This window comes from Prionailurus bengalensis, chromosome B4 (genome assembly GCF_016509475.1).
Source record: "Prionailurus bengalensis isolate Pbe53 chromosome B4, Fcat_Pben_1.1_paternal_pri, whole genome shotgun sequence".
NCBI lineage: Eukaryota > Metazoa > Chordata > Mammalia > Carnivora > Felidae > Prionailurus > Prionailurus bengalensis.
The window spans coordinates 78,287,265-78,299,597 of record NC_057358.1 but is presented as its reverse complement, the minus strand read 5'-3'; the positions used below and the strand labels follow the sequence as shown (position 1 = coordinate 78,299,597).

The 12,333-nt window shown below is 45.5% G+C and overlaps 1 protein-coding gene across 3 annotated transcripts in view; it reads right to left on the bottom strand.

Moving 5' to 3' along the window:
- The window catches only part of ACVR1B (activin A receptor type 1B), a 35,001-nt gene that overhangs the window by 4,650 nt on the left and 18,018 nt on the right, over positions 1 to 12,333 (bottom strand). For 2 of the 3 annotated variants that reach the window (XM_043563969.1, XM_043563970.1), the window contains 5 exons: positions 8,924 to 9,154; positions 5,976 to 6,143; positions 4,767 to 4,923; positions 3,410 to 3,534; positions 78 to 208 (listed from right to left, as the gene is read on the bottom strand). In XM_043563969.1, coding sequence (XP_043419904.1) covers positions 78 to 208; positions 3,410 to 3,534; positions 4,767 to 4,923; positions 5,976 to 6,143; positions 8,924 to 9,154 — 812 coding nt within the window. Of the gene's footprint in view, positions 1 to 77; positions 209 to 3,409; positions 3,535 to 4,766; positions 4,924 to 5,975; positions 6,144 to 7,579; positions 7,700 to 8,923; positions 9,155 to 12,333 lie in introns of all 3 variants that reach the window. The other variant, XM_043563971.1, reaches the window with a different exon arrangement.

Sequence of the window (12,333 nt, the reverse complement as noted above, 5' to 3'; positions counted from 1 at the left end):
TTACTTGGGAAACCCTTTTTCTAAAGTAGAAAAATCAGGCAGATGGAAAAGCCACAGGAGGCAGGGAAGCTTCCTACCTCGTAACTCTGCCACCAGTTGGGGATGTTGGGACGTAGCTTCTGATCACATACGACCTTTCGCATTTCCTCAATGGAAGGGTCAGAGGGCACTAAGTCATAATATGGTAGCTGATACTCTTCATGGACTCCTGGGAGAAAAGAAAATACCCACCTGAGTTATCAACAGAAGGAGGGCATTACTCAAAAACCTGTAACAACACTCACACCATGATCTGTAAATACCACTTCCCACTAAGAAGAGCTAGGGCTCTTGGAAAGGTTGGTGGGTTCCAGGAATGGGATTAAGAGACACACGAGATTAGTAAGGAACATCTCTGTCATACCAAAAGCAAGCAAACTATCAAAGACTACTGAGGTCATGTTAAAAGGCACCAACTTGAAAAGCTCCCACTGGCCAAAGATGAGAATATGTAAGCAGAAGTAAGACTAATCACTTCAATGGAAGCAAATATTTTAAGTCCACCAGTTCATTATACTTTAAAAAAAAAAAAAAGGACACCCAAATCCTTAGTCACCTTTGTAAGACGAGAGGTAACAAGTTCACTGTTTTGAAAAATGGTAAATAAATGGGAAGAATCAAGTATTTTTCCTGGTTTCCCTATTCAAACTACATATCTTGGTAACCAAATGGGACAATTACGGGAAGTTTCTCTTTAGAGAAGAAATCTAGCTAATACATGACGATTGACAGTATCAGAATATTGGCATTTTTCAACCTCTAATGAATATGCTCATGAACAATGATCACTGGTGGCTGTTAACATCACAAAAAGAGAAATGACTGGTATTATGTGCCTTGTAACAGAACTCTGGGGGAAAAATATATATGATTCTAGTCATTAGATGCAACTATCATAGGAAAGTCACAGGAATAGAAGAACACGTGAATGCCATAAAAATGTAGTTGCCAAAATCTAGACAGGAAAACTTTACAGGACAAATGACCTGGCTTCTCAACTAAACTGCAGAAGAAAAACAGTGGAGGGGGAAACTATACAAGAAACTTAAGATGTGTATCAATCAACTGCAGTGGATGGACATGATTTGAACCCTGATTTGAAGAAACCGTTTTAAAAAAATTATGAGACAGCTGGGGAAATCCCAACACTACTGATGTTAAATGATATTAATGTTCACTTTTTAAAGTGTGATAACTGTATTGTATTTAAGTCCTTATCTTTTAGAGCTACAAACTGAAACAGTTTCCATAATAAGCTAATTTGAAAAATCCAATGTAACTTTCCCATGCCTTTTTCCAGGAAAAATTCTGCTGTTCTGAGCTACTAGGACAGATATTTTTTAAAAATGCTTATTTATTTATTTTGAGAGACAGAGACAGAGACAGAGCACGAGCAGGGGAGGGGCAGAGACAGAGAGCGAGAGTGAGCGAGCGAGAGAGAGAGAGAGAGAATCCCAAGCAAGGGGCTCAATCTCATGACCTGAGCCAAAACCAAGAGTCAGACGCTTAACCAATGGAGCCACCCAAGTGTCCTGCAGTAGGGCAGATTTTTAAATAGAGTCTTGGTAAACATCTAAGGGATGCTTTAGAACCTATGCTCTGGCCTCAGTCTGCCGGCGTTTGAATCCGAGTTTACTAGCCGTGTGACCTTGGACAAATTACCTATCTCTGTGACTCATTTTCTTCATCTGAAAAATTATGACAGTAATAGTCACCACCTCTTAGGTTTGTAGTACAGATTAAGTGAGCTTATACACAGTGAATGGTGAATAAATGTTAGTATTATTTAGGGGTGCCTGGGTGGCTCAGTCGGTTAAGCATCCGACTTCAGCTCAGGTCATGATCTCACAGTTCGTGAGTTTGAGCCCTGTGTCGGGCTCTGTGCTGACAGCTCAGGGCCTGGAGCCTGCTTCCGATTCTGTGTCTCCCTCTCTCTGCCCCCCTCCCTGCTCACACTCTATCTCAAAAATAAATAAATATTAAAAAAAATTTTTAATCTATTATTATAATACTTAGCCCCAATTTCTGAATGGTGTAAGAAGGAAAAAAATTAACTTATTGACAGTTTAAGACCTGTATGACCAGATTTTTCTTAATCTGTTTTATCTGCATAAAATGATCAAAGTTTTAGGGTAGCCTGGCTGGCTTAGTCAGTAGAGGATGTGACTCTTAATCTCAGAGTCTTGAGTTCGATCCCCACATTTGGGGTAAAGCTCACCTAAGAAAATAAATCTTATTTTTTATTTTATTTAAAAAAATTTTTAATGTTTATTTTCAAGAGAGAGACAGAGTGTGAGCAGGGGAGGGGCAGAGAGAGAGGGAGACACAGAATCTGAAGCTGGCTGCAGGCTCTGAACTGTCAGCACAGAGCCCAATGAGGGGCTCGAACCCATGAACCGTAAGACCATGACCTGAGTCAAAGTTGGACGCCCAACCAACTGAGCCACCCAGGTGCCCCAGAAAATAAATTTAAAAAAATTTTAAATGTACAATTCCATGAGTAATACCTGTGTGGCTACTCCATAATTTGGATCTTCCCAAACACATCAGAGATGGAAAAGGGCAGTAATACAGAAGAGGGTTCTGCTGGAAGACTTGTCAGTTTTAATTCATTTAATTTAAATTTAATTTATTTCATTTCCAATGACCTGGAATCTCTTACATCAAAGATAAATAGCTGAGGGAAAGGTTCTAGTGGTTCCTGAACACATTCACATGGCAGAATACTTGGAAGTCGCTGTAAAGTACTGATGTGCTAAGTTAATGATAAAAACGGTTTCCTGCTAGGTCTGATACTACCTTTTACTAGATTCTGGCATGGGTTAACAGGGGCAAATGCCAAAAATGTAAGAAAAAATTACAGGAAGAAAAAATCTCATTTTGAGAAAATTCTACGTATAAGAAACTTTCTGCTCCAGATTCAGAAATTACCACTATTATTTTATCAACGAACCCCCACATTTCCCAGCACTGTGGCTAGAGAGCCATGTCAGAACACACTTAGTGCCTCTTGTGTAAAGGAGACCCCCTGAATTAGTCTGGAACTATTCCTGCCCAGGGCTTTCCCAACCTCTTAAGGATCAATAAGGATGATGTGTTTTTAAAAAAAAAAAAAAAAAAAAAAGAGCCAGACAAGCCTCCGGAATGGTTACTTCTATGCAAAACACTATCCAACGGAGTCAACACACCCTTGTACAACCCCCTCCAACGTTCCCTCATCTTTAAGAGAATGCTGAGTTGTGACAGGCTCTGGCACTAGGCATCCAACAGATTGTAAAAAGAAAGGAGGCAGTAAGGCACCAGCACCCTCAGGTGATCTGGCATTCTAGACTGGGAGGTAGGAGCAAGAGAAGGCCAAAAAGAAAGGTACCTCCAGAATTGCATCTTCGAGCAATCTCCCAATACACAAGGCCGAGCGCATAGATATCGGCGCATTTGAAGGAGTCAAAGTGCTTCATATTAATGGTCTCATCGAGTACTTCGGGGGCCATGTATCTGCAATAGCAAAGGAAACAAGATCATGCACAGAAAAGGATTTCCTTACTTAAATCAAAGTCGTGATTCAGGGGCCCTCTGAACGTGGGAATGCATCCCCCCGAGAATGGCCCTTGGGGAGGAGTAAGTGATCGAATTTCTTTATTGCAAACTCCCATGTTTTGGATTAGAATCTAAATACTTCAGCACAGGTTAGGTGATACCAGACTGCTCTTATTTGTACCTCTATTTTTTAGCCACCGGGATTTATTTTAATCATGTCTTGATTTCTTGGCAGAGGGATCTGTACTGCAGGTCACAGGGCAATAACAGTGCCCAGTATCTGGTTGCCACTAGGGTCCTGGACTTTATTAAATGTAGCCAGTGATGGGTTGAGTTTAAATTTCATTTTGAACCTCTTTTGTTATCTTACCTAATTACACATATATGAAAATTAATTCTAGCTGATCATCAAAGTCTCCCTCAGTTAATTAGTACTACTCAAGCCACTCCCCTCCCCCCCACCCTCCCCAACACACATACAGAGTAAGGCAAATCAGGGGATCACCTCAGGCCTCACACTTTGGGGCCTGGGTAGCTGCACTCATTCATGTCAAAAGGGGAAAACCAGCAGCACAATTTAGTGAAGTTCATGGAGATTTGACAGGTAAACAGATCTCCTCTTCTGTCCCATTACAAGACAGTTCCATTTTCAACTCACAAAGTCAGTCTGCAATCACAATTCCTTACTTCTTACTTCACTTCTGTATGAAGTGGGAAGTAGGCCCATCATCCTAAAGGTGCCCCCAATCTCCACCCCAAGATCACCTCTGCTCTGGCTTGGCAGACTTGCTCTCTAACCCCCAAGCAAGACACAATCCCTGCCTCCTCGGGGTCTCCGCACAAGTACCCCTTTGGACTGCACATGTTTCCTCTTGTCCTAGCCAAGCCGGGTGCCTGTCCCCCCTCCAAATCTTTTTCTAGATTCTCTTTCTCTGCTGCCTCTCCCTGCCCAGGAACAGCTATGTGTATATAGTTCTACGAAACTGTGCTCATGGCACTCGTATCTGTTAGATGCAACCAGTTCAGCTTTCCACTGTGGGGAGTGGGGCTTCAGTTCAGCTTTCAGTTGTCTGAGAGCAAGGGCCACACCTTCTTTTCTATGCTTCTTTCTCCCATGCACATGGGAAAGGGCACACAGGTGCTACTCGGTACAAGGGTAGGACAATGGCAGAGGCCCAGGGCCTTCCTACCGTTTGGTTCCCACCCTCTGATTTGGGGCAATGTCAATGGTGTCAGTGACCGCATCATGGCGGACAGCCAGGCCCAGGTCTGCAATGGCGCACATGCCATTTTTCTTCACCAGGATGTTCTTTGATTTTAAGTCTCGATGAGCAATTCCAGGCTTCCCTGACAGAGAAAAACATAGGGATCTTTACAGAGTGATAGTATAAATGTTAAAAGCATAGTCTCTGCAGCCAGATTATGTGGGTTCGAGTCCTGGCTTTTCCTCCCACTAATCCAGTAACCCTAAAAAAGCGACTTAACCCGTCTGCACCTCTGCCTTCTCATCCATAAGGCTACCCCAGTCCTTACTTCATGGTAATGTGAGGATTAAACGCATTAGTGTAGGTAAGTGAAGAGCTTAGAAGGGCATGCGTATTAGCTGTTACCACTATCACTACCCCCGCCCCCGCTTTCCCTGAACGGATATGCTCCAGGATAGAACTGCTAAGGAATTCCAAGGAAAGCTGCTGCACTGGCTAGGTTCTCACCGTCAAACAGGTGAAGATCAGGACTACTATTACTACATTCACGGGAGCTAGGAACAGGATCAAACATCAATGGTTGGCTTTCTGTCAGGGCCAGCACACGCTGTTGCCCTGGTCAACCAGGAATCAGGGAGCACACCACACCTGCTACCTTGACGAGAACCATGATCCCCCAGAGAACTGATGCTACAGTCAACAAACGAGGAAGCCTGAGGTCTTCTTCCTCCAGGAGAACCCTCCCAGGTCAGTAAAGACCAGTGTCTAATCCATCATGCAGTCCGTAAGCCAGCTGCTTCCAATGGTGAACGCTGAAATTACCAAACCGGTGCTCCTTTGCACTAGCTTGTTTCATCTTCTGGGTTCCGTGCTTTTACCCGTGTACCATGAGCTCCTGAGAGGGCAACGCAGAACCAAGCTCACCAACCAACACCCGTGCCAGGCCATCAAATGACAGACAACGGAATCTTTATGTTCTAGAGCCCCTGAGGGCATTCTAAAAACAGAGGTGAAGAGACCCCAATGGAAATACCTCTTGTTCTCATGTAGAACTCAGACCTCTCTCCCTTAGATTAGGCCACAGTTCCTGAGGCTCACCTCCAACTTCCTCAGTAAAGACGAGTTCTGGGAACTAAATCAGGATGGTACAGGCTTTTAAAGTCTACCCAACTTCACTCACCAGGGTTCACTCACCTTGGGTACCCACAATCTCCATGTGCAGGTGGGCTAACCCACTAGCCGCAGACAAGGCCAGCTTAATCATCCCCTCGATTGTCACCGTGTACCGGTTAAGATAATCGAACAGGGAGCCATGCTCATGGTAGTCTGAGACGAGCCACAGCTGTGTCCAGGTGCCATTATCTGCAGAGAACCACAGAGGAGTTCTGGAACAGGCACAACTACCAGCAAAAAGGTTAAAGCAGGAAAGAAAGAATATGTAAACGACACAAACTCCAACTAGACTCCTGAATTCACGCTTCCAGTCTCCACACTTCCTAAGGCCCCCCTCTATACCCGTTTCATCTACACTTGTCCACCAACGTGGGGCTACAGGAAAGACAGAAGAGCAACATTCTTAGACCTGCTCCCTTATTTCTTGCAGGTGGCTGTCTCAGTCTGAAAAAGATCTACTCATCTACACGTTAGACCATGACTGGCTGCACCCACCGCTGCCAAGGAGGAGGGCTTCACAGACCCTCGCAGTGTGCTCCGGGACCCTGTGAGCACAACCTAGCCCCAGCAGCTGTCTCATCTGTAATGTCTGCTTTCAGTCCACTGCTCCCAGTAGGCAATGAGCTCTCTGGGAGAAGAGCAAAGAGCTCCTTTATGCGTTACTGTATTCCAAACAACAACAACAAAATGCTTAATTTATTTATTTTGAGAGATAGCATGTGCATGCACACGCATATATGCAGGAGAGGGGCAGAGAGAGAGAGAGAGAGAGAGGGAGAGAGGGAGGGAGGGAGGGAGAAAGAGGGAGGGAAGGAAAGAGAGAGAGAGAGAGAGAGAGAGAGAGAGAGAAAGAAAGAAAGAAAGAAAGAAAGGAAGAAAGAAAGAAAGAAAGAAAGAAAATCCCAAGCAGACTCTGAGCAGTCAGCACAGAGTCCAACATGGAGCTCGATCTCACAAACCATGAGATCACGACCTGAGCGGAAATCAAGAGTCAGATGCTCAAGTGACTGAGCCACCCAAGTGCCCCCCAAAATGCTTTTCAATGCAGGAAGGGCACACTTCCAAGTATTCCAGAGAGGTCATCTTATCCTCAGAAGAGCAATGGAAGGTGGACAGCCTGCACTTTTATATGAGGTGACAGGTAGGAGGCGGCGTGTGGTGGGAAGGAGGAAGGAGAAAAAGAAAAACCCAAAACTGGTAATCTAATTAGGTTATGCTTCTGTCAACAGGAAGATTGGAAATTGGATTGAGATCTCCCAATTCCAGGCTGGTGCTAGTTCCAGGACACTATACTATATATATCATGCTAAAAAGGCAGAAACGAAGGAGTCCGATTTTTCTTCTCCCTTGGCCCTGATGTGAGTTTTTACGGCCAGATCCCTACTCACACAAGCTGCCAGAATCAATAAAAGGAGTGGCTCTTGGAAGAGCACCAATCTTGGTTTCTCTGATTACAAGCAAGGGGTCCACCCAACACACCATTCCTGCACTCCAATCAGCCCTGAAGTCGTGAGGACCCTGGCAGTTAAGTTAAAGTTAAGGGAAGACGTCTTCTGATCCTTGAAGCTACATGTAAAATTGAAATGTTATCAAAGGTGCTGCTGTTTTTAAAAAGCACAGCTTACGCAGAGGGAGTATATAATTCTCTCTTCCCCTTCTTCCCTTGTGTTTGAGTCTGAGCCTCTTCAGCCTGGGGGCAGCTGAGGCCGTTACAAACCCCCACAGCAATATGAGGAACCAGCAGTCTGATGTCGTTTTCGGAAAGAAAAATAAATACTTAGCATCTTCCATAGGCTTTGTAGACACTAACTTCTAAAAATTGCCATGTCACGGGAGCAGACTGTGTCACAAGGGCGAGAGAGACTCTTCTAAAATGTAAACACAAACATCTCAGGGTCTTTCTGACTCCACACGCACCACCTGCCCATGTGTCTGCCGTCCCCTCTATCTGGAAGCTGCGAGGGCAAGGACTGTGTCCGGTTCTCGTGTGTGGTGATCGGAGCAGCGGGAAGTAGTCAATAAACGTTAGTGAATCAAAGAACGAAATGCCAATTACTACCCACTACCTCAGAATAAGATGTAATCCTCTCAAAAAGGTCCTTCATAATCTGGTGTCTACCTCTCCACCCACACAGCCAACCCACGTTACTTGTAGGGTCCCAAACACACCTTCCCTCTACACGTGTGTCTCAAGTGCCCTTCCCGCTGATTTTTCTTCCTGACCAACTCCTGATACTTCCTGGTGCCTCAATGACGTTCAGGTATGACCTCCCTGACGCCCATCTCAGCCCCAATTTGTGCTCACCAGAACAGTGTGCTGTTTGACTACTTCCTATAATCAACTGTTAGTTTGCTTCTCGCTTTGCTAGTCAGTGAGGTCCTCCAAAACGAGGATGCTCCTGGCCATACAAGAGACTCAAAAAGTAAAAAATCAGAAGGGAGAGGAAGGAGGAGCTCAGGGACTCAGGTACAAGCAGACCAAACACTGAGCTGGAAAGACCATCGGGGAGCAACATTCTGGGTAGCCAGTCATCCCTGCCGTGCCTGCTCCACTGCAAGGGTGGACGATGCTGATTATGTCACAGAACATGGACCGCATGCTTTTCCGGGCTATCCCTCCCTGGCGGGGCAGAGACCACGGTTCTTCATTCTAGCGGTTTTCAAGGTAAATTAACTGGAACCCCTACAGGGACTCCACTAGGGGGGAGGGGAAGGGCGAAGGCGGGCTAAGGGGTTCATCTTGTTTATCTGCTTAGTAACTGCTTGCTTAATAGCCTGGCTTTCTGTATAAGCTTTGCATAGAAGAAAAGTTGGAAGGACTCGCAGCTTATTCAGATTTTCTTTCTACTGGTAACAACCACGAAGGCAAACAGAGCAGTGCAGTCCCACAGCTGTTCAACTTCCCCAGTCACCCCCTGCATCTGGGACTACTGTTGGCTTTGGGACACGCTCCCAGCCCAGCTCTTTACCTTTATTGTCAGCAGCAATAAATCCAAGGATGTTTTCATGGCGCAGCATGACTGTCTGGTAGATCTCTGCTTCCCGGAACCAAGACCGTTCTTCACGAGAAGAGAAAATCTTCACCGCGACGTCGCCACCCCTCCAGCGGCCACGCCACACTTCCCCAAACCGGCCCTTGCCAATAATCTCCTGTAAAACGATGGTTCGGGCCACTGTGCGCTGGACAAAAAGGGGCAACCCTGGGGACCAAAGAATGGAAAGAAAGCAGATGCCGTAAATTCGCTAAACTCTGCAACCCCCACCCTCACTGCCACACTGGAAAGGCCGGTACCACACAGTGCCCCCGCTCTACCCTGGCCCGCTGACCGTGGAGAGCTGAGGGTGCCCCACACCACGTCCAGGTAAGCCAGCAGGGGCGAAACCAGGCAGAGACTGGGGGTGAATGAACACAGAAAGGGAAACACATGCGATCAGCTGTGCCTCATTTAAACAATTTCTCCTTTCAGTTAGTACGGACGACAGACTTGCACACAACCCCTGATCAGATTTATCAACTCTGCAGCTGGCCTCTTGTGGGCCAGTCCACCCACATCTGCTTTATGCAGACGGAAGAGGAAAGAGGGCAGAGAGGATGAGAGAGACGGGGCTTGAGGCCCAGGGGTGCCTCCGGCCATTCTGCTCAGTGGCCACTAGAGGGCGGTGCCATGTGGCCCATGAGAACCAAACTGGGCCTACAAGGCTCCCACCTCTTTCCTAAGAGATCAAAGCTCTGCTCACAGGTCAAGCTCCAGACACAGAATTCAAGACTACCCATACTTATCCCTAAGATTAATTTTACTGTCTTTGTAGGGCTCATTTATTGCTTCATGCAATCTATCCAATCACACTTACTATCATGACTGACTCTGAATTCTCACTTCCTCTCCCAGACCAAATAAACATGTTATTAATCCCTAAGTCCTGTGGATGTGGATGCTTACTACACACTAGGCACTATGATAAAAGCTTTAGATAAATTATCTCCTTTCCTCACAACCACCTATATAAGTTAGATGGTGTTATTATCCCCATTTTACAGATGAGAACACTAAGGCTCGAAAGGGAAAGTTAAGGGGTACCTGGGTGGCTCAGTCGGTTGAATGTCTGATTTCAGCTCAGGTCATGATCTCATGGTTCGTAAGTTTGAGCCTCGCATCAGGCTCTCTGCTGTCAGCACAGAGCCTGGAGCCTCCTTCGGATCCTTTGACCCCTTCTCTCTCTACCCCTCCCCTACTTGCTCTCTCTCTCCCCCTCAAAAATAAACAAACATTAAAAAAAAAAAAAGGGGGGGGGAAGTTAAGTAACTCATTTGAATTCACACAAGCTGCAAGAGGCAAAGAAGGGATTAAAACCTAGACCTACAGAACTGTCTGACTCCAAAGTTGATGCTTTTAACTACAACAGTATAGAATCACCAAAATGTCTCCCATCAGACCCCTCCTCTCCATCCCCGCTGTGCCCGTCCAAGTTCTGACCCTTCTTTAAAAGACTCCCAACTGGTCTCTCCACCTCCCTCGTCACCCTGCTCCTGCCCTGCATACCCACAGACAGCCCTGCCTCACCCTACCCTCCCTAACAGGAGGTTGGTAAATGAGTGAATTCACCCTCCACACCACTGCCAGAATTCCTTCCACAGAAAAATACGAACATTTACTTTGCCACATGAAAACTTCCAGTGGATGCCTCTCACCTTACTGGATAAAGCACAGCACCCAAGGTCCTTCCCACCTGGCCTGGCCTGCCAGTCCCCATCCTCCAGTTGGACAGGCCATGCCTAAACACACAGTGAACTTTCGTGCCTTTCTGTCCTTTTGCTCAAGGGGTTTTCCTTGGTCTGGAACGTTCCCTGTCCTCTTACTTCCTTAAACCTCCAACTCAGTCTTCAAGACCCCTTTAAGTGCATCCTCCCCCATGAGGCCCTTCCCAGCAATCCCTATCTCTTCTACCCAATTCTGGGTCAGCTTTTTTCATCTTTGTTTACCCTGTATCACCTGGAGGGTATTTTGCATATATTTGTTAAAGGGAATCGAAAGTCACATAAGCAGCATGGACTTATTGCTTTAAAAACCACAGTATTAAAACTCCAGCACCTTGGAAACTCTGCATATTTGGGATTGATAACGGACTAGACCATCCAGGGAGAAATAGTTATTAATCATTTTACTCCGGATGACTAAGTAACCACCATGAACCTTCGCTAGCTTCAGCTAGTTCTGATCTTAAAAAAGACCCCAGAAAACCTGAGCTACCCTCCTGTGACAGCAAATCAAGTCACAGAGTCAGTCAGGCAGTTCTAACCACTGCCCTACCTCTTTCAGCAAAGAACAAGACATATATTTTCTCTCTTCCTAAAAATATGCAGCTTTTAAATATATCCATCATTTTGGCACTCTCTACTGCAGAGCTTAATAAAGGCAAAACCACTGAAATTCAGGAGATGTCACAGCTCAAAGTATTCCTTGTGTTCAAGGAGGAATGTCTGCCCATGACTGATGGCATAATTTCCCTACAGAACAATAGTCTTGTCACATGGCAAGGAAACCTACATAAACACGTACAAAATTCTCACAATATAATTCTGTGTGTTTTAGCTAGAATGGCGATAGTGACCTTTGCAAATGACTTTTTTTTTTTTTTACAAGAACAGAATACCACCATCACTAAAATAATTGTTTATTTTCATAAAAAGACCCTTTTGTAGTCATTTCACATCTAATAGCCAGCTGAGGTATACCCTGAGACCACCAGCTGAGGTATACCCTGAGACCTGAGCGACCCCAGCCCCTTTATCCTGAATTCTGGGCTCACATCAAGGTCCAGGGTTTGGTTCAATTCTCTCATCTGACAAAGACTCGGTTACCAACAGGCAGTACAGGAAATGGTGCTGATAGCCTGCTGCAAGCCCAAGTTGCCTTTATTTAACCTCCCCCAAAAACCCTTGGGCAACTGGTACAAGTCAATGATTCACCAAATCCCAGCTCTCAGCTTTACTCAATGTCCTTAAACTCCCCTTGTGGTTGCTCGGAGATCAATGATTAGCTGTCACCACACCAAGAGAAACCCGGCACACTCCTGTTTCTCAAAAGGGGCCCTTAAATTGAGCACTCCACTGCTCAGGTGGAACCAGGTGAATTTTAATAGACATACAGTTACAAGACTTGAAAAGAGGCAGGGTTTCTGGAGTGTAGAGTTTTGCACTTGACCTTTGGAATCCCAGGGAATGAAAGATTTTCTGTGAACCCTTTATCTTATTACATATCAGACTCTAAAAGAAGGGGAATTATGAAACCAAACGCCTCAGTGCTGGCAGAAACAAGGGCAAGGCCCAGTCTTCAGAAATGCTCTATCCTGCTGGGGAACAGTGACGAAAACCAACAAC